This window comes from Pipra filicauda, unplaced genomic scaffold (assembly GCF_003945595.2).
Source record: "Pipra filicauda isolate LSUMZ 115617 unplaced genomic scaffold, ASM394559v2 scaffold241_size1546129_pilon, whole genome shotgun sequence".
In the NCBI taxonomy this organism is placed as follows: Eukaryota; Metazoa; Chordata; class Aves; order Passeriformes; family Pipridae; genus Pipra; species Pipra filicauda.
The window spans coordinates 1,082,065-1,102,866 of record NW_024104356.1 but is presented as its reverse complement, the minus strand read 5'-3'; the positions used below and the strand labels follow the sequence as shown (position 1 = coordinate 1,102,866).

Genomic DNA, 20,802 nt, shown 5'->3' with positions numbered 1-20,802 from the left:
GCTTTCCAGAAGCAGGAGATAAGCTTGGGCTTTGGGTAAAAGGAGAAAGGACCCAGCAACCTGCTGTGTTGGAGGGGATTCACTGCCCCTTCGATTCTTCCACGCTGTGTCTGGTGATGGGCACAAGACCAGGGCCTGAGAGAGCACCAGTCTAGGGTATCCACATCTGGACAGCTACAGATCTGGCTTCAGACCTGGCAGAAGTACAAACCAATCGGACCAGCTCAGGTCTATTGCCTTTTCAGTGGTCACACTCAGGTCAGGTTTTCCCTTTGCTCTCCACAACCGTAGGAGCGCCAAGTGAGATTTATTTTTGGTCTGCTGGAAAATCTGAGAAGATTTCCTGCCCCTGGGACTGGGAAGTTCAAACTTAGAGAAAACCACTGGACTTCACATGTGGCTCTAGCAGAGCCACTGGGCTGGTGGCGCCTTCTGCAACAGGGACCTTCAGGGATGGAGGAACTTCTAGAGCTTGGGCCAAAATACTTAATGAAACTGGAGCAAGCTCCACCTGCTTTTGCTAGCATGGACTTGCTGCCTTCTTTAGAAGCCTTCAGTGCCCTTTTCATGACATGCATGTGAAAAGAATGGCCATTTCTTTTTTCAGTTTTGGAACTCTCTTAGTGATTTGCCTCTGCAGGAACATGATGAGAAAGCTTTGGGAAAATCTTGTCCCCTCTGCTGGAAATGTGCCTGGGCTGTTCTACACTGATGGTCGTTTCTCTCTCTTGGGTGAATCACTTTGAACCTACCCATGTCAGCCCAGAACCACGTGCAGTGCTCTTCAGGCTGGAGATGTCCCTCACAGGGAATGAGGGGGCCATGCAGCAGAATGTGCAAGGCTGGAGCAGCTCAGCAGGCTCAGCTAGTTCCTCCATGAGAAGAAACATCACTCTTTCATGGGACTGGGACAAATCTCATTGGTGGACCAGGGAGCCTAGTTCGTGGAAGAGAAGTTTGTGTTGACCATGGGGAGCCAAGCCCTCACTGGCAACTGGTTCTGGAGGTTCAGCAGTGGCTGTGGGGAAAGGAGGTGTCTTGCACACTCTCTGCCCAGCAGTGTGGTTGTTAGGATGGCTGCCTGGTAGCTGGTTCCCAGTTAGAGGAGCATGGGGACACTTTTTTGTAACCACAGGCACACTGGCCTCTTGCCTGTGGCTCCCAGACACTCAGCGTGGGAAGCCACAGAGAAGATCTTGAAGGTTGGTATTGCACTGGAAGCCAGCTGGCTCCGGGAGGACATAAGATCCTGCAACCAGAAAGCCTGTGCCCCGGAGCTGCCTACACCCAGAGCGTGCTGCCTGCAGCCCAAAGCACCCCTACAGCACAGTGCTTGCACCCCAACCATGCCACCCGCAGACCAACCAAGATCAAGGGATCTTCTTATGTTTGCCTCTGAATGTCCCTGGGTCCCAAGCTCAGACAGGGTCTCTACAGAACCAAACAGCAGTAGGCACTGTGCTGGGATTCTCACCCTAGCTGTGCTAGCTTTACTGATATGCTCTTTGACAGTGCTATGTTCCCAAAACAGGGTGGCGAGGGGAGAGCAAGCTGCAGTCTTTGCAGATCCAGGATGCTCAGAGCCTGGCCCCTCACTGGGGGATGTGGTATGTGTTTGGGGCAACAGCCCTGCCCTGCATTACCTCTCTGCATCATCAAACACACCTTGTTGCCATTCCAGTCCCCTTACAGGGGTGTCATGTCCTGGGATCCAGCTGCTGCAGTGCAGGTGGCCTGGGATTAGCAAGCAGGGGAGTGAAAGGGCCAGTGCAGTGCAGGGAGAGCTCAGTGGTGAGTCAGTCATCACCTTAGGCAGCCCTCAGATCACAGGCACTTGCAAAGCAGCCTCTGGGAGGTGGGAAGCCAACGTCAAAGTGCTGGAGCATGATAAATGTGCAGAGCCCCACTGCCTTGAGCAGCACAGCCCTGGGGACAGAGGGGTTTGACCAGCCTGAGAGGGAGGGGGACATCATGGGGTTCAGTGCTTGGGGCAAAGACCAAAAGGCAAAGGTCTTGAGGATTTGGAAAAAGGGCCCTGATGCTGGAGATGGATAATGGAGATGGAAAAGCAGGACCTCAGAAGGGAAAATGAACTGCTGGACTATGCCCTGTCAGACCAAATTTCCCCCATGGGAACAACATTGCTTTCATGCCCCACAAGGCAAGCCTGGATACCCCAAACCCCAAGCTGAGATGCTGGCTCTGCAACGTCACCAGCCCAAGGTCTTTGCTAGAGGGAGCCACTGGGGTGATCAGTTGTCCTGCTGTCCCTGCTGAGCAGGCAGACAGAGCCACAAAGGTGCCACAAGGTCACTGGAGCTGGACTTCCCTCCAGCACCTCCGGTATCCTCCTCTTTTCCTCAGCCCCTAAAACACAGCTGGCTCCAGAAGCAAGGAACCCATCCACTTGGTCCCTCCTGGAAGGGCAAAACCAGCCCTCCTGCCCAGGGGTGGCAACATGCAGTGCATCTGTCCCAGCTGATCCAGCCCCGGCTGCCTGTGGAAGCGTTATGAAATGAGGACACAGGCCACTCCCTGCTGGGCCTGGGGCGCTCTCTTCCTTTCAGCCTGGTATTTTCCTTCTTGATTTAGTTTTTTTTTTAATTCACTTCTATTTTTTTTTTGTGTAGCCCCAAGGGGTGCGCAGCCGTGGGAGGAGCGGGGAAGTTATCAGCCAGGAGATAGCAGCAGCATGATTCACTGCCTGGCCCCTGCAGGCTGCTGCAGCCGGATGGGTGCCCTCCCCACCACCGCAGCAAACTGCCATTTGTGGACCCCCATTGTCTGGCCCACCCTTGCTGGCTTCCCCTCTCCCTGCTCTCCTGCCCCACCATCCCTCCCCGGGAGGGCACAGCCCCCAGCCCCAGTATGGTCATGGGCATGGGGGCAACAGCCAGGATTCCCATGGGATTGATGGGGTCCAGCACGCATCCAGCTGGGCAGGAGCCTCCCAGCAGCCACCCTGCAAGGGTTTGGTGTCCCTCCAGGGGGTCCCCACCTCCTACCAGTCTACAAACAGCTAATAGGGTGGTTATTATGGATGGCAGCAGAGCACCAGGAAGAAAACTCAGACAAGTAGGTCAGCAGCACTGAGGGTCCCCCTCAATCCTTCTGTCACCCTACAGGAGTAGAGAGCCCTGGGCAGCAGGAAGAGCAGGGTCTGCACCCCAAAATAACCTGTGCTGTCTCCAATCCACTTTTATTCACAATCAGAAAATAACTTACCATATAATAACACAGACACACACAGCACAGCCCCAGGCACCCTCCACTCCAGCCACAATGCTACGGCCCAAGCACGCCCAGGCTCTGTCCCGGTAGAGGTGAGCCCCAGCCCGGGAAGTTGTGCCCCCTCTCCATCCCATGGGATGCTCCACCCCCATCCTGCTCAGAGCACAGCCTCGCACGTGGTTAGAGGAACTTGTGCACAGTGCTAGCGTGTGTGTCGTCCCCCCACCCTGTTTCCCTCCCACCCTGGGCTCCCCATGCCCTGCTATCCCCCACCCCACCCTGCTGCATGCCGCTGGGTGCCAGCGGGCACTCCCCCACCCCCATGCCCCCCCTCCGCCCCCCCCCGAGTGGTGCTGGTGTCGGCGGTCTGTACAGCATGGCCGTGTGCTCCCCGGGGCCGGGAGCTTTGGTGCTCTTGTGTGGGGCTGGGGGGGCAGCGGGCAGCCCTGCCCTCCCCAGGTGACAACAAAGTGCTGATTTAGGAGGGTGCTGAGCATCTCCTCTCCTGCTCCCTTGAATCCGAGGGAAGCAGGTATTGCAGCTCCACCTCCCCCCCAGCGCCAATCCCTGTCTCCCTCCCCTGGCGCAGGCAGGCGTGCTTGTCCCTGGCACCCTGGGGTGGGCACCCATTCCTGCCTGGCTACTTGCAGACACTGACCCACTCAGTGATACGACATTCCTCGCAGGCCACGAAGCAGCACCAGTGGAACTTGCAGTTGCAGCGTTCACTGCGTGTCTGCCGCAGGATGTTGTGCCCACGGCCGCAGCACAGGCTCTCACAGTTGTCCATGCCCGGGCTGGTCTTGTTGCACAGGCGCCCTTGGGTGCCCAAGGAGTCCAGGGCTGGTTCCCGCTCGCAGAAGTCGGGTGACTTCTCAAAGTAAACCAGCTCGCTGATGCCAGCCCGGCGGCGATGCCGAGCATGGCCTGGCTCCAGCTGCCCGGCATTCCGGTTGTGAGGCCGGATGAGGGTGGCCCCATAGAAGCGGTCCTTGAGCAGGGACCCCACCAGCCGAAACTCGGGTGTCACCTGCCAGCACGTCTTCAGCTGGCAGCTCCCTGAGGTACCGTGGCATTTGCACTTCCTCCTCATGTTGTCCATCACCACCTGGGCGGGGAAGGAAGGACAGAGGGGGTTAGCATGCGTTTTTGGGACTGGAGAAGCCACCGTGGAGCTCTGTGTGCGTTTGCACTATGGGAACACCAAGGGCTGGCATGAGCAGCCATCAGAGCTCTGGAACTGCAAAGCCAGTGAGGCTGCACCCTGTTGCTGTGCCCAGTGCAACTCATGTCCCACACCCTGTCCCTTCCCACCCTGGCAGTACCAGCTGGCCTTTATGTTTCAGCAAGGGATTGGCACCTAAAGGACAAGGTGAGCTATCTGAGCACAGGGAGGAGAAGGAGCCTGAATTTCACTGTTGCTTAGCTCTGACAGCATCAACCTTATCCTGGACCCCAGTTAAAAGCCAGCGTGGCTGCAGCTGCACTGGGACCCCCCAGTGCAAGGGTCTTCCACTCACCTCATTGCCAGTAGCACTGCAAGGAGGGCAGGTGAGAGGGATTCCTTCCCCTCCCCAGGGCTTTCCTCCCATAAAGCCCTTGTTCCAGGAGTCCTGGGAGCAGCTCCACTTTTAGCTCTTGCTTGCTTTCTGACTTTCACTGCCTCCCACCACCACCCAAATTCCAAGGAGGGATCAGAGATCCTCACAGCCTTGACTTGTGGTTTGTAGAGGCTGCAGTGAGGCCAATGCCATACATCCACCTCCCGCAAAGGGCCCAGGGTGTGTGGGCTGGGCTGTGGCTGTGGTTTGGGCTGGCCAGAGAGAGGAGCTCAAGCAGGGGCCAGAGGCTAGTGTGGTGGTTAAGGAGTTCCTTGGGCTCCCTGGGCAATACTGCTGAGCTCCCAGGCTGCATGCTGGAGTCCCCCTAGATCCACCATCCCTACAAGTGTGGCCAAACCATCAATCTCCAGGGGCACGTCATGGCCACACATCCTCACACAGCCTGGAAAGAGGCAGTTTATAATGTCCTCTGCTCTGTCCCAATAAGGTTCCCTGCTGGGCTGTGTACCCCCATATCCATGTGCTTAACACAGGCTTCAGCAAGTCCCTTTCTCATGCGGACATCCAAATACCACTAGAAGCTCAGCTGGGGCTTGCAGACTATCACAGGCTGATCCCCCCACCCAGGGCTACGCTCTGGGGCTCAGAGGATTCCAGGGGACACGTGGCCCTGCCCAAGGTCCTGTTCCCACAATGCTAGTCCTGCCCAGCCACCCAGCTTCAGGCCTGCCACATGCTGCCTGTTCCTGCCTCCTCCTTGAGGGAGACGTGTTCCAGGAGTGCCTTGTTTTGGTAGGGGTAAGCAGTTTTTATTCCTTGTTTTCTTGTTTTTGAGTAAATCTCCCCGTTGCTAAGCACTTATGGTAATGAAGGCAGGTCAGGGAAATATGCCTGGAGCTCGGGGCACATGGTGGAGAGGTCTGGGCTGGGCTGGAGTTTGGCTTTCATCCTGCTGAGAGTCCTGTCTCCTGCTGGGAAGAGCCTCCACCTCACAGGTAATGAGCTGCCTGGCCTCTCCACCATGTCCTGGGTGTGCCAGCCAGAACACCAGCCGCTCGCCACCATCCCTGTCACCATCCATGGGAACACACTGACACTGGCACCCCATCCTTTCCCACATTCCTTCCCTGCTGCATTGGCTGGACCACGAAAATTCTGCATATAGGGCTGTGGCTGGCATGGTCACCACTGGGATGGAGAGGACGGTGGTGTGACAGCTGGACAGGGACTCATTTGGTTGCAGCAGGGGCTGGAAAAGGTGGCATGTGTGTGCAATCTCCATCACCTAAGCCATCACCCAAGTATCCCAAGCCCCAGCACCACAATACTCATCCATCCCTGACCAGCGACAGTTTATTCTCTCCCTCCTGCACAGGCAGTGCAGAGGGGACAGGACCCTGACACAGCTGGGATATCCAAGAAGCACCCATCTAAGACTTGGTCCCATGCTTTTGCCATTGGATCTTCTCCATGCACCCCTACCTGGCCACATCCTTTCTCTGTCTCATAGACACCCAGGTTTGGCACATGCCTGGACTCGCTGGTGCTTTCTTTCGCACATTCCCAGCTCCTCCCAGACACGCTCATAAGAGCTTTATCGTAGTCTTTGTTGTGAGGGTAATGGGTAGTTCCTGGCTTCCTTTCATCCTCTCTCCCTCTCTGATCTGGTGAGTTAGGAGGACCTGCAAAGTCTCTTTCACACTCCTGCTGCTCCTTGCTGGGGAGCTTGCTCCCTTTCAGAGATGCAGGACTCCCATCTCATCTTGAGTTGGACCAACCAATAGTTGTATCAGGGCTTCCTATTCCAAGTCAAGACCAAGGTGACCATTGCCACTATGCTGCACATCCCCTGCAGCTGCAATCCACTCCCCAGCTTCATAGCTGGATGCAAATAAAAGGAAAACAATCTGGATGTTTCTGCCTGGTTTCGAACCAGGGACCTTCCGCGTGTCAGGCGAACGTGATAACCACTACACTACAGAAACCCACATCTTATAACACCTGGATGCCACCATTCATGGAATTGTCACCTCCCTCCAGCACTGCAGTGTCTGAAGTGGGAGACAGGCTCACCCATAGGCAGAGCACCCTTGGGACACACGGCAGCCACAGAGAGGATGCTCAGAATCAGTGAGATGCTGGAAAGCTTTGGTTCTGCAGCTACTTGGTGCACGGAGAGGGATGGTGCATGGCAGGGCATGACACAAGCATCTCACTGCTCTGCTAAAGGGATTCAAGCCTAAGGACTTGGAAGGGAGGCCCACAGAGCTGCTGCATCCAGCACAGCTATTTCTTTCCTGGGAAATCCCAGTAGATTGCTCCTTATTACAGCAGAAAGATTGGTCCTAGGACTGAGGGGGGCTTGGGTGGGTGTGGGACCCACAGCATTGCTAAAAGAGCGGGCAAGGACCTGGAGAACCCATCCTCAGGCAATGCGGAAGGCCAGGACCAGCCCTGGCAATAATCATGGCACCAACAGGCACAGACCAGGCACAGCATCATCTCATTTTCCAATGCCTGGCACCCACAGCCATCACAACCCAACTCGCACATGGCTCATACCCTCATCTCAGCAAGGTCCCTGAGCTGGGCACCCTGTCCAGACATTGCTTCCCCACCTGCACTGGTACCATTCCCTCCTTTATTCCTTCAGTCCCACTCTGCCTCTGCTTCTAGCTCCCAGGCTTCTTCCATCAGTCCAGCTCTTGTCTCTGAAGCCACCAAGAGCTGACATTGCCAGTCCCATGCCTGCCTGCCCTTGGGGATAAGCAGACCCCAGGCATTTTTGCTGTTGCTGGATCCCACAGGAAACATTTCGTGACATACTGCTAGAGGAAATATTCCTCTCTCACCTTCCCTTCCTTCTGCAGGGGCCTGTATCATTTCCCTTGGGAAAGAGGCAACACAGACCACAAATTTCTGAGCACTGCCAGGAGTCCCAGAGATCTGGTGCATGCAGAGATGCAAGGGAGTCAGGATGAGCGCTGGAGTCAGAACTGGAATGGGGTCTTGCCCAACTTGGGGCAGAGCAGCCTGCAGAGGATTTAGCTGCATAAGACTGAGTGAGCCTTCACCACACACAAGCAAAAAAAGCCAAACAAGACAAAAGCTTCTGCTTTCCCCAAGCATTTACAGCTTGGCCAAACTGGGATGGCTTCTCCAGGGTGGTAAAGCTCAGCTCCAGCACCAGGGAAGGGCACACATCAAAGTCTGGCTCTGCAGCATCATAGCTGCCTTCAAACATGTTCAAAACAAGAGGCACATCCAAATGTCTGAGCCATCCCAAGGAAACACTCCCTGTGGAATTCTGATCTTTAATTATTTATTCATGCAGCCACTACACAGCCCCCTGCACTGCCCTGGCAGCATGTGGCTGGGGTCTTGGGGACAAATATCCTGCTAGATTCATGGGATGGGGTCCTCCAGGCTCCTGCTGGGAGCAAAGGCAGTCAGGGAAATGCAGCCATCCTCCCAGCCTCTCTTGCCTGCATGCTTCTTGGCTCCAGTGTAGGCTGCTTTTAAATATCAGCTTCCAGACAGAGTGAGGTACTAATTAGTACCTTTAACAAGACCTGACATCATAAGAATGGAGGGGAGGCTGTCCTGCTTGCCTGGACAGGCTCCAGCACCCCTCTAGATCTGGAAGATGAGGCTGTGGGTTGTCACCTCTGCTCCCAAGGGGATGCTGCATTTCCCAGCTGGTATAGACGCCCACTGCCTGGCTCAGTCTTGCTCACATCTGCCTCCTCAGGACCCCGGCTCTCTTTCTAGAGGCAGAGACGTGGGTGGGTGCTACAGAATCTGTGCTGTGTCCCCATGATGCCAGTGACTTTTTCCTCCCTGTCTTTAGCTCCCTTCCACTGCAGTGCCTGAGAGGCAGGAGCTGGAATCATTGCTGTGCCATCCCAGGAGCACCACTGCAGCACAGGCAGATGACAGTGGCCTGGGACAGTGTCCCTTGGCAAGGGGACAGCAGCAATGCTCATAGATACCTTTCCCAGCAGAGATGCTCGACAGACATCTCTTTGCAGCCCTGCCCCTCAAAGGGCATCACTGCCTTTGCTTTGGGCAAAACTGGGAAGAGAGTGTGCCTTGGGGGAAATCCCAGCCTCACACGTGTCCCACAGCAGCCAGCATGAGCCCCTCACAGCCCTTCCACACATGTCCTGGGGACCCTGTTCCCACCACCATCTCCCCACAACCCTCCCCATTGTTCCACTCACCTGCCGGCCCACACGGTTGTTGTGGAGCCGCATGCGAGAGTGGATGTCCCTGTAGGTTTCCCGGGAATCGAGGAAATCCTTGGAAAACTTCTCCCCATAGTCTATGTCAGGGCTGCACCCTCCCCATTCCCAGGAGTCCTGGAGGCCGGGGGTCTCTGCCGGCATGTGCTCCATGTGCACCCCATGCACCATGCCTTTGCCACGGTTCATGGCTTCCAGCTGGAGACGATGCAGCTTGCGCCGAAAAGCCTCCTCATCACCCCGGCGCTTCTGGTCACAGCCACAGGCCTGCAGCTTCCCGAGGGCACAGGCGTTGGATACAGCGTGCACCACACCAGCGGCGGCAATGGCGTAGGCAAAAGCGCTCTCTCGAAAGCCTGCAAGGAAGGAGAGAGTGGGGCTCAGGCTGGGTGGCATGACCCCTGTGGGGGGCTGGATGAGCTCAGCATCATGCTGGGGCGTAATAAGTCAGAGGTTCAGCTTGTGTCTCGGTTTTTCCTGATGCACCAGCTTCCACCTGGAACATAAGTGAATCCCCACTCTGTGCTCTCCAGCCCCATCCCCACCAGGACACACTGCTGCCCTGAAGCCCAGCCCTGCCCCAGCTGGGACCCCAGCTTCCACCATCACCCTGCTCTCACATCGCCCCAGGAGATGCCACCACAGTGCTGCTCAGGCATCAGTGTCATGGCTCTGAGGCAGTACCTCCTCCCCACTCCACTCAGTTTCCCACTACATTAAATATAATGCTGGCTGAGGAATACTTCTGCTGAGGAACAGACCATTTTTGCTTACTAGCAGAGTGCAGATCAGGCAGTAACAGGAGCAGGCAGCACTGCTTGTCGAGCCCCATTCGTCTGTCCATGTCCCTTCCCTCCCTGAGCCCCGCCAGCTCCCACAAGAAGCTCTAAATGTGATACCACAGTGGAAAAAAAATAAGCATCCCTAGTCAGTTAGAGCATGCCATGACCACACCATGCACTGCCAGGGCCGGCAGCTGGTTGTCATTAAACGCTGGGGGAGCTAGGATGTCCGCAAGCATCATTAGCTGGGAATGGGGCAGATGGGGACAGGGACAGATCCCAGAGAAGGGGCTCCATGGTGCTCTGTGGGGCTGCGAGCTGGGCTGCCTGAGGACCTCTTGGCTTCACTGGAGTCAGGTAAAGACCTTCTCCTACCCGGGAATTTCTATTTCATTTGAAATGCAAAGTAATATTTTTGTTTGTAGTTCACAGGCCAAGCGGGGAGCCCACAGTACCCTTTGTTTTGGTGCACAGTGACCAGCCCCAGCACGAGGCAAGAAAGGAGGGAGAACCAGATTTTGTGCTGTTGCTTCACACGTGAATAAATAAATAGCTGGAGCTCCCAGCCTCTCTCTCTCTGTTGGACAAGAGCAATTTGATCAGCCCTGGCTTTGCCACAGCTGAACAGATAATAGGTTTTGGGGCACTTTCTTTAGCAGATCCATGCCATCAAATGGGGGCCTTGGGCGAGCACCCCAAAGCACAGATCCTGGGCAGGGACTCTGCCAGCTCCCTGCCTGCGCTGCAGAGTCAGGAGAGGTGAGAGCACAACCGCTCCCTGCTGCCGTCGCCTGTCCTTGGCAGCGCTCCCCATCACGCATGTCTCCTCCGTGGTTCGCTGCTGCCCGCTGAGCAAACACTATGATCTTATTAAAGGGAAATGAAATGCAGCTCGGAAACCTGCATTTAAAGTCATGCTGCTCTTTTGTGTGTTAATTTGACACTGGTGCATTTAAAAAATTAACGAGGCACTGCTTAAAAGCCAGCAGGAGTCTCTCCCAGCTTCCCCTTGGTGTGGGACAAGCTTGCTCTCAGCCTGCCTCTTTCCATGCACAAGTTGAACAACATTTTTCAGCGGGCAGGTAATGGGGCTGCTGGTGCGTACACTGTGCCGTGCAGCCTCCCTGGGGAGAGCGCTGGCAGGCAGCACCTGCAACACACCCACAGCGCTGTTAGAGCAGGAATGCCCACATCTGGGGAACTTCAGTCCCCAGGTGAGCAATGGAGGATGGAGAACCAGCACAGAAAGGTCTCCTTGATTCCCAAATGCTCCCCATATCAGTTCTCTGACTCCACAATCTGGGCCCACTCCAGCCCTTCATAAGCCAATGGTGAGCACAGCCCAACTTGTCACTGCCACCCTGCTCGGCATCCCCAGCTCCTCGCACAGCCGGTGCACGGGGATGGAGGCAGCAAACCCTGCACCCAGCACAACACTCTCCTCTCAGCCCTGCCTTCCCGTTAGCCTCTTTCTCACACATTTCTCCAGCCTAACAAATAATTTCCCATGTGGCATCTTCTTAAAATCCCTTCTGGAGCCCAGACAGAAGCTCTACCCCACCCAGTCCGTCTAGCAAGCCCGTCTCCTTACACATAAAGAGGTCAGGTTCGTTTGGTGTCCTCCATGGCTGGGAAGACCTTGGGGTCAAGCCCCAGTCCTCCTTCCTCTACTGCTCTTCAACCATATGAGAGTTGATGGATGAGGCATGGGTCCTTGCCCTGGAGCTGCCTTCCTCTAGGCTGTGACCAAGCGACAGACTGGCCCCCAGAGCACAACATCACAGCATTCCGGGAGTCTTGTTCCCATCTTGCCATGGTCATTTCCCTGCTCAGTATCACTCTGCCTGGCCTCGCCACTCTTCCCTGCCTTCTCTGCCTTCTTCCCTCGCTGGGGAGCTGTGAGAAAAGGGGAGGAGATGGCTAAGGCAGCACTGGGACTACAGCAGCCATGACAGCATGGTTCTGCTTGGAGGTTCAGTTTAGATTCCTTGATCTACCCCAGCCACACCAGAGACAGAGGATTGAAGCAAAGCAGTGAGCAACATGGCTGCAGGTGACAACCACCAGCCTTGCGGGCTCAGTGAGGGTGGGAGCTTCCAGGAACCGCAGCTGAGAGCAGCATGTGGTAGCCAGCCCAGAGCCCTTTGGAGGGAGGCTCTCCAGCTACCCCAGCCACCTAAGACCTTGGCAGTGATTTTTGAGTCACCATATCCCTCCAGAGACCACAGAAGAGGTATAGCTGTGGGAGGAATTAGAAGTATTGATGCCACCCTGACACCACCACTGGCATCCAGCCTGCCATGTACTCAAAGGTCTGTGCTGGGCAAGGAGGACAAGTCTGAAATCCCAGCCTGAGGTCAAATCCCAAAGTGGCTTTCTTAGCAGGGGAAAGTTTTCCCTGTCAAGATGTGCCTAGGAGGTGGGGGGTCATTTAACAGGACCTCAAGTCCCAGCAGCACTGGCTCTGCCATGGTTGCTGCAGTTCCTCCATTTCTCACGTGGATGTGGGATGAAGGCTACAGGGCTGGCTCAGGCACAGCTGTGGGCTCCATGGTCTGGAGACCAGGGAGAGCTGGAGTCGTGGCCTTCCTCTCACAGCTCACCATCACACCCAGGCAGCAACTCTCTCACAGCACCCATCACTGAGTGGGATCAAGGGAGCAGGAAGGACAGCCTCATCCAGGCTCACCCTAGGGTACCCCAGGGATGCTCAGCTGTCCCCTTCATGGGCAGAACCCCCCAGGAGTGGGGCGTAGCTGCCAGGAGCTGTGGGCATATCGCCCCAGCCCTGATATAAGGCAGAGGAGAGCTTCACCCGCCACCTCTTGTGAGTCCTGCCAAGACAGCCAGTCCCGACACGCTGCCTCTTCCCCAGCCCTGCTCCCTCCCCTCTCCCTAATTAAACTGCAGGTGAACCTGCCAGGGTCTGGCCCAGCACCAGGCGCTAAATGCCTCCCTGCAGATCCCGACTTGCCTCCCTGCACCTTCTTGAATGTGCCAGGGACAGCCCGCAGCCCTCGCTCCTCGTTCGTCCATGGTGCTCTGAGCCAGCAGCCCTCTCCATTGTGCAGGGTGCAGGGAGCCAGGCCCAGCCCTGCATCCTCGGGAATGCTGCCTGGGCCCCAGGGTCTCACTTGCACCCATCAGTGGGGGGAAGGTCCAGGGAATGGGGGCACCCACAGGGATGAAGCCAAGCATCCAAAGCACCCACATGTGCTTCGGGGCCAGGTGGGCAAAGCCCTTGGCTTGCCCGGGGGTACACAAAATCCTGCCAGCAGCCCAGCTGCAGGTGCGCCAGGCCAGGCGCTGCGGTCTGCGGGCACTGGAGCTTGGCTGGGACTGTGCAGAGCTGGGTGCTGGGGTCCTGAGCTTGGCAGCATCTCCCCGGATAGCTGTAACAGCACCTGCCTCCCTCAGCACACAGGAAAGACTCCCCAAGCTCCATTTCACAGCTGGCTGGGTCACAGCACCTGGTGTTTCCAGCTTTGCAGGGAGTTCCCCACTCCTTGCTGTAAGAAATCGAGATTTGGCCATGGCCATGCAGACCCCTTGGCACCAGCGAGCCCTTCTAAGGTGGGCACAGGGCATGCAAGCATCACCCATCCCTCCAAAGGCTGCAGGAACCAGGAGATACTGCACTCCAGAGCTGTGTCCCCTCCATCCATGTCCCCTCGACATCCAGCCCCTCCATGAGGGTCCCATTTCTTTCAGAGCTCCATATAGCTCTGAAAGGTTGCAGGGAACAGCAACCTTTGGGATAGGTTGGGATAAGCAAAGGAGAATAGTCAGTCCCATAGCACACTTCAGACAGCCCCTGCCCGGCAGCCAGACAGTCCCAGCCCTGCTGGCATTGCACATGCATACGAGACAAGGACCAAGACTCAGTGACCCACCACCATCCACAGCTTGGTTTTTGGCAGGCAGCCAGGTTTTTGGCAGGCAGGTTCAGCCCAGTCAAGCCACACAGTGCCTGATAGCCCACAGATGCTGTGGTGGGACCACATACCAGGAGCAACAGGCCATCCCTCCAGCGAGGTGGACACAATTGTGCTGCTCACCCTTAGAGCAGGAGCAGGGGACCTATCTCCATTGCCGGTGCAGATGTAGCCACCTGCCTCCACCTCACTGCTCCATCCTCCTACATCTCCTGGGGCCAGGGGAAGATGTCTCAGTCAACCAATCCAGCACATGGAGTGAGAGGGAGGTACAGCAGAGAGGGATGGGACCAGGGACAGCACTGGAGGGTGCTGGCAGGAGTGACTGTGTCAGAAAATGGGCAGGAGGGTGGTGAGTACATAGGCAGCCATCTGAGAAGCCTGGAGAGACTGGACGAGTATTTGCAATAGCAATGTTGAGCCTGGATGCCTGTGGAAGGGATGTTGGCCAAGGAGGATGGGGGTGCAGATGGCACTGGAGACTCAACAAAGGGTACAAGGGACATCCCATACCCCAAGGGTGCAGCACCAAAAGACCAAACCTGAAAAACCCACAGACCATGGCAGGTCTCAAAAGAACCCAGGGCCTCTGTGAGAGCAGGGATGGTTAACTTCTGGGCACCCCTCTGCTTGCCCTCTGCTAACCTGTTGTTGGGCCTCACAGCTGCTGTTCCCTGCACCCCAGGGATGGAAGCATGTCCTTGCTGCCTCTGGCAGGTCTGTGCTCTGCCCAGGATGCTGTCAGCGTCCCTGTCACCAGCTATGCTGCCCAGAAGCCACTCCAGATTCTGAGCCCTATCCGACTTGAAGCCTCTCTTCCTGGCTCCTTCTCCTTCCTGGCTCCTCAGGGCTTGCACTCAAACTTTTGGGATCAGCTCAGTGGGATGAGGAGACAGGCACTCATTTGCTATTGTCCTCTGCTCCATCCCCAGGGGGATGAGCCCCCTGGATACTGGACAGAGTGTGGGACAGGCACTGTAGGACAGCTTGGGACAGTGCTATGCCCTGCCCAGCTCATGCCCCTACTGGGGAAGATGTGAGAGATGCAGGAGGATGGGGCAGAGTTGGGGAGAGGAGCCAAGTGGGGAGAGTGGGAGGGAGAAGCTAGCTACAAATAATTTAAAGTGAGATTCACGCATGGCTGAACTGATGGCAGAAGAAGTGGGAAAAGGAATGAAAGATTAAAGGGGTCTGTCACTTCGGGTTACAAACAATGATCCTACAAGCACGTTGCGTTCCCAGGCACGGCAAGGATGCGGCAGGGCGCAGAGCAGAGACCTGGTCCCCGGGGGTCAGATGCATTAATGTCAACGGCAGAGTCTGCACCCCTCGCTTCCACCACTCGCCTCTCCTCCAGTACCAGGCTCCGGAGATGCATCCAGCATCCCTGCTCTGATGGTTGCATCTGTGACAGATGGAAGGCAGAGCTCAGAGCTCCAGCACTGTTATTGAGGGACACGAGTGGGCTGGAAGCAGGCCAAGGCACCAGCTTCAAGGCTTGCTCCATGTCAGAATGGCTCTGACCAACTGCACGGGATAGCCTGGGTGCTTGGGGCTCATCCTGCACCTTTTGCTGCCAAAACAGGAGTGCCATGAGGTGCCTGTCTGCTCTGCTGCTCCAGCCCTACCTCCATCCTTCCCTGCTACTGGGTGTTGGGTCTCCATTCCAGAGAACGGGATCCCACCAGTGCTGAGAGCCTGGGCTGAGCCATATCCAAGAGCTCAGGACTGGTGCAAGAGTCCAGGGTCTGTGGAAGTCCCCACTCCCATCAGTCACAGCCCTGACAGCAGGAAGGACTGCAGTGGCACATAAGACACAAGTGAGATGCAAGTCACTGGCCCCCAGCAGCCAAGGTGGGCTGAGTGAGGGATGTAGGTCAATACTCTCTGCTGCTGGTGCTTCTCACCCAGCTTGGTGGGAGCCAGAGCAAGGAAGCTTGTCTGGGTGTGTAAGCAACTTGAGCCAGCAAGTCGATGTCTCCTGCCGCCCCGAGGAGACTAGAAGTGAACTGCATTCCTCAGAGGACCTGGAAATACCTCGATGCTTATCAGGGCTGACAGTCCCCACCCTCCCTGCCAGGCCCTAACCTGGGCGCTGCTCACAAGGGAAGAGAAGCTGCCCTTCTCCAGGCACCAAGGTTCTGAGAGTGACCAGGGCTGCTCCATGGCAGGACCACAGCCATGATGCAACACACGCTCCAAGGTAGCATACTGTCCAGTGAGGCTGTCCAGGCTGCCCTGGACATGAGGGACCTTCAGACATCAAAATGCTTCTGTGCCCCCCTCTCCAGCCATCTCCCCACCTGCTACAGCCACCTATGGGCTCCTGTCACCACATCTCCTCAACACTGTGGAGGAGATACAACATGTAAGCCTCAAGCTGCCAATCTCTCCTCTGTGAGACTCTCCTTGTAGTGCCAGGGAAAGAAGATGTAGGATGTGGATGTTTAGAGAAGAGAGGATGGACACAACTCTGTTGGACATTAAGCTAGAAGGCTCACAAAGCAGGTAGGTGAGCAGTTTCTTTGATAGTTTTCACCTTCCTTGGGACCTGGAGGAGTGATATGTGTGCTGGAAACCTTGCCTGCCCTCAGTACCCTACTGCATGCCACTGGTACCATATCATCCTCTCCTGCCCATGGTCTGAGACAATGGGCACTTAGAAGTGTGCTGAGGCCCAGGCTTCAAGAAAGGGTACTTAGGTGAGAAGATACGTTCATATCCTGTAAAAGAACCCATCAGGTCACAACCTTAATCTGCACCATGCAGGGCAGTCCCTCTGCATGCAGAGTCGGCTCCTGAGGGAAAGAGTATCCATCAGGGAGACTGAAAAAGGCAGAGCCAGCCATGACTGCAAGGGAGATGAGGAGACCATGGCACCAGGGCTTGGCAGAATGTGGAGAGTAGGAGAGCTCTCCCCTCAGGGCAGCTGGGGGCTCTGTGGGAAGATGAGCCCCCAGGAAAGCCTATATCCCTGCCCTCCTGTGTCACCATGCTTTAGGGTCCCACAAAACAGAGTCCTTAGTTCTCTGTGTTGGAGAGCCAACACAAGGCGAGGACTCCAGGGTGACAGGCTCACAGAGGTATGTCCCACTAGCATTGAGCTAGTGGCATTTCAGCTCACCACGACACACTGAAACACCATACCTGGAGCAGGAATGAGCCGAGACGCTCATTGCATCCACCAAATCAAATCCCAAAGCATGGCATCCACCTTCAGACCCACCAACTATGCTGCACACCCATGGCACTGCTCCAAACACCAGCCTGCTCCACAGGGGGAGAAGATGCCAGAAAGTGGTGGGGCCTGGAAGGAGCCTTAGGAGCAGCTGGGGCTGGTCAGGGAGGAGCATTTCAGGACAAGGGCCAATGCAGGCACAAAGGTGCATGGAGCAGCTTTGCACAGTGCAGTGGTCCTTGGTCTGTCAGACCCTGAGGTTTCTCTGCTTTCATCCATGGGGATGCTGAAGAGATGGTCTCATCCCCTGGGCCAAGGAAGAGCTGTGCAGGGGCCCATGGGGAGCCCATGAGGGCTCCTAAGAGCAGGGGCTGGACAGAGGGAGAGGAGGGGAGCCATCCAGCCTTACCTCTGCTGAAAATTATGCTCTCATACGGAATCTTGTTCTTGGTCTCAAGGCTGGAGCAGTTCCAGCGCTGGTCCCGGAACTGGTGCTGGCACTCATGGATGGCAATCTGGATACCCTGGATGGCCGAGGCGGTGACGTCAGGGTGGCGCACACACACCTCCAGCTGCCGCCGCGTCAGCCCCGGCAGGGTCAGGCACACCGTGTTGGCATTCAGCACTGGCTCTGATGGCAGCTTCAGGCCCAGGATCTCATTGGAGCAGGAACTGGGAGGAAAAAGGACACTCTCGAACTCAGAGCAAGCAACGTGTCAACCACTCATTTTTCCATTTGGGGAGGGGGAAAAGTTGGGGGGAGGACACACATGGAGAAGGGAGATACTACACAGGACAGACTGTGCTCACTGCCTCTAGGGAAGGCTGGGAAAACCCTGGGCACAACGGCATCTCTGCCAGGCAGAGATGTCCCAGCAGCACTGGGGCTGCAATCCCTTCCAACCCCATGAGCACAGCCCAGGCATCCTGGCCACCTGTGCCCAGCAGCAGCCAAATTTGGCCCTCCTGACTCTGGACCCCAGCATCTCCCAAGGCTGCACTCCCTCTGTGTGCTCCCCCAGGGATCTCCCACACTGGCCACAAAGTGCAGATTCTCAGGCACAGATTGCTCCAGCTCACCTTCCCTAGAAAGCATGGTTTTCCCCTGGGGAGAATCTAGAGACCCTGGAGTAGGAGGCTCATTCCAGGTCCAGCTCCATCCCTGTTGCTGGCTGATCTGCCCCCTGCATCTTCTGTATCCCCCCCCCACTGCTGGTCCTCCCAAGTGAGGGGAGGACCATTCAGCTTTCACCTTCCTTTCAGCTCAGAAGTGAAACCTGGAGCCAAGCACTGAGCAAAGTACCCTCAAGATCCCAGCAACAATCCCAAGTCCACCATCACATCCTAGCCCCATTGAACCCAATGCCAGTCGCCACAGATGGATGGGTGCAAGGAGAAGCACATGACTCATGGCAGGGGTGCAAGTACTTATACAAATAGAGAGGCTACCTGGGGAAACACGAAAGAAGATGGAGTGTGGTTAGATGGGATGTGGGATGTGGGGAGACAAAGCATGTCCAGAGACAGATGCCTGGAGCTAAGACAGCAGTACACATGACAGATGGATACAGAGAAGTAGATGGTAGGAAGTGTTTGCCCAACTCCAGGGAATGGCTTGAAGGACCCTGGGATCAACAGTGTCCAAGCGGAGGACCCACAAAGCAAGCAGCAGGCAGTGGGATGCCAAGCAGCATCCAGCAGCTTGCAGCAGGGTCCACTGGGAGCTTAGCACCACCCTGCTGCTTGCTCATGACAGCTTGGTCCCTGCTGGGAGCTCTCTCCAGGAAAGGTTCCCTTTTCCCTGGGACAGTCAAGAGCTGGGTCCCTAGGAGGAGCAAGGAGCTTGAAGCCCTCTGAACTTGGATTACAGAAACAAGACTTGGAGGAGCATGCTGGAGGAAGGACTGCAACTGCCAGGTCTTGGGGAGTAAGGTTACTCCCCCTCTGCTCCTTCAAATCCTGCAAACCTGGTGCAGGTGCATGGACAGAAGCAGCTGTCGGGGATCAGGAGCTGAGTTCCCCAGCTCAGCGCTCACCCAGCTCTGGAGGAGGGGTTCAGCCCCAGGGTCCCTGCTGAATTACAGCTTGCTCAGGGGGAAAGAGAACTGTCAGGGCCAGGCTGCTGCTTTCTCCAGCTTTCTAAGGGTGTTTATACCCATCCCACCACTTTCCTGGGGGGTATATAGGTCTACCCCAGTGCAAATCCACAGTGACTGCAACAGGAAGAGTCGAGGTGGAGCAAAGAGAGAGGAAGGGGGTGCCTCCCTCCAAAGCCCCTACACAGGAGAGGAAATCTGCCCGGCTTCCTGTGCTCATTCACACTGTCAAGCAAGCCCTGGCTGACATGAGATGCACAGCAGAGCGCAGCTACCACCATCCCCAAGCCCAGCAGCTCGTGCCCCAAGCACTGCAAGGACCTTGTTCTCTGCCTGTCCTGAGCCAGACACCGTGCCTGCCATCTTTTTCCAGGGCATCCCGGGATGGGGGGGGGGGGGATGTTATGGTCCTTCTCCCTATTGTACTGCAGGGAAACTGAGGCAGGGGCCCCAGAGAGCAGAGGGCAAGTCCTTCTGCATTTTGCTCCACCCAGGGCTCAAGGGGGCCAGGGACCGGCAAGAAGCTGTCACTGTCACACTTAGGAGGACACAGCGCTCCCCCAGCTCTCTTCCCCCTTGAAATCTGGATTTAAACTTGATTTCACGGTGACAAGCCCCCAGGTCACAGGCTGCAGCGGCTGCTGCTTTAATTAATACAAGTCCCAACGTTAACAAATTATATTTAAAGGGGCTAGAGGGAGGGGGAAGGGCGGGGGACACCCCCCCAAACACACACATATCAGCACCAGGGTTAACCCCTGGCTGCCTGCAGTGCACAAGTTTGGGAGCGGGCCGAGGGGAGCTGGAAACAGGCAGGGGTGGTGAGTGTTGGGGGACCGTTTTCTGGAAAGCGAGCAGCCCCTTCTTATCCCCCTCGCCTTTAGGATCGGCGGAACCAGGGAGGGTACACAGGGCGATTCAGTGGGTACCGAATCCCACGGGAGTGACATCCCTGCCGACATCGCCCCGTCCTCCGAGGTGAAGGGGGGAAACTGAGGCAGGCAGGGCGGGTGCTGGAGGAGCTCCGGCCGGGGAGGAAGGGGGACAGCCTCCCGGAATGGGGGAAGCCGCGCATCCCGCTGGCGCTCCGTCGGGACGGGGGAAGGCGGAGGGGGAGCAGCGGTCCTGACAGCGCCTTGAGCGGGGGGCCGCCACCGTGCGGGGCCGGGCCGGGGCGGCAGGACCCCCCCGGAGCGTCATGGGCAGACCGCCCCCGGTGCGGGACTGGGCGCGGCGGCTTCCCGGCGCCCTTCCCGTGGGGCCGGGGCGCTCGGCGGCGGGGCTGGGGATGGGGGGTGCAGCTCCTACCTGGGTACCCAGAGGCTGAGCAGCAGCGAGCAGAGTCCGTGGGCCAGGGCCGGGCGCATCTTCGCTGGGGCAGCGGCTGTGCGGGCTGCGGGCGGGCGGGCGCCTTTGGGGCAGGGGCGGCGGGGCTCGGCGCTGCTCTCTGCCCGCTTTGTTTGTTGTGGGTTGTTTGCTTGTTTGTGTTTTCCCCTCTCCTCCCTCTCACTGGCTCCCTGCGCGCCGGGGCTCGGCTCGCCGGGGCGGCTCTGCCATCCTCCCGGGATGCCCCCCCCGCCTCCCGCCGCCCCGGCGCCCTCCGAGCCCGGCGAGGGCTGCGCGCCCCCCGCCTTGCCCGCCACCGCCCCGCCGCGCACAGCCCCCCGGCTCAGCCCCCCATGGCGGGACGCACCGGGGGGCCGGGGGGGCCCTCGGCCCGCGGGGTGCTCTCCCCCGCCGCTCCCCAGGGCGCCCCGGGGCTCCGGGGCCGCGG

General features: G+C 57.2%; 1 protein-coding gene and 1 non-coding gene across 2 annotated transcripts; both read right to left on the bottom strand.

Moving 5' to 3' along the window:
* Positions 1-3,786: 3,786 nt before the first annotated feature.
* WNT10A (Wnt family member 10A) lies at positions 3,787-20,508 on the bottom strand. Its single transcript, XM_027734790.2, has 4 exons — positions 20,337-20,508; positions 17,342-17,604; positions 9,017-9,393; positions 3,787-4,339 (listed from the first exon to the last, which is right to left on the bottom strand). Exons 1-4 carry the CDS (start codon positions 20,393-20,395, stop codon positions 3,872-3,874), a joined length of 1,167 nt encoding a protein of 388 aa, XP_027590591.1. The 5' UTR covers positions 20,396-20,508; the 3' UTR covers positions 3,787-3,871.
* Positions 6,706-6,778, bottom strand: TRNAV-GAC. Its single transcript has one exon. It is a non-coding gene; the product is annotated as a tRNA-Val (tRNA).
* Positions 20,509-20,802: the final 294 nt, after the last annotated feature.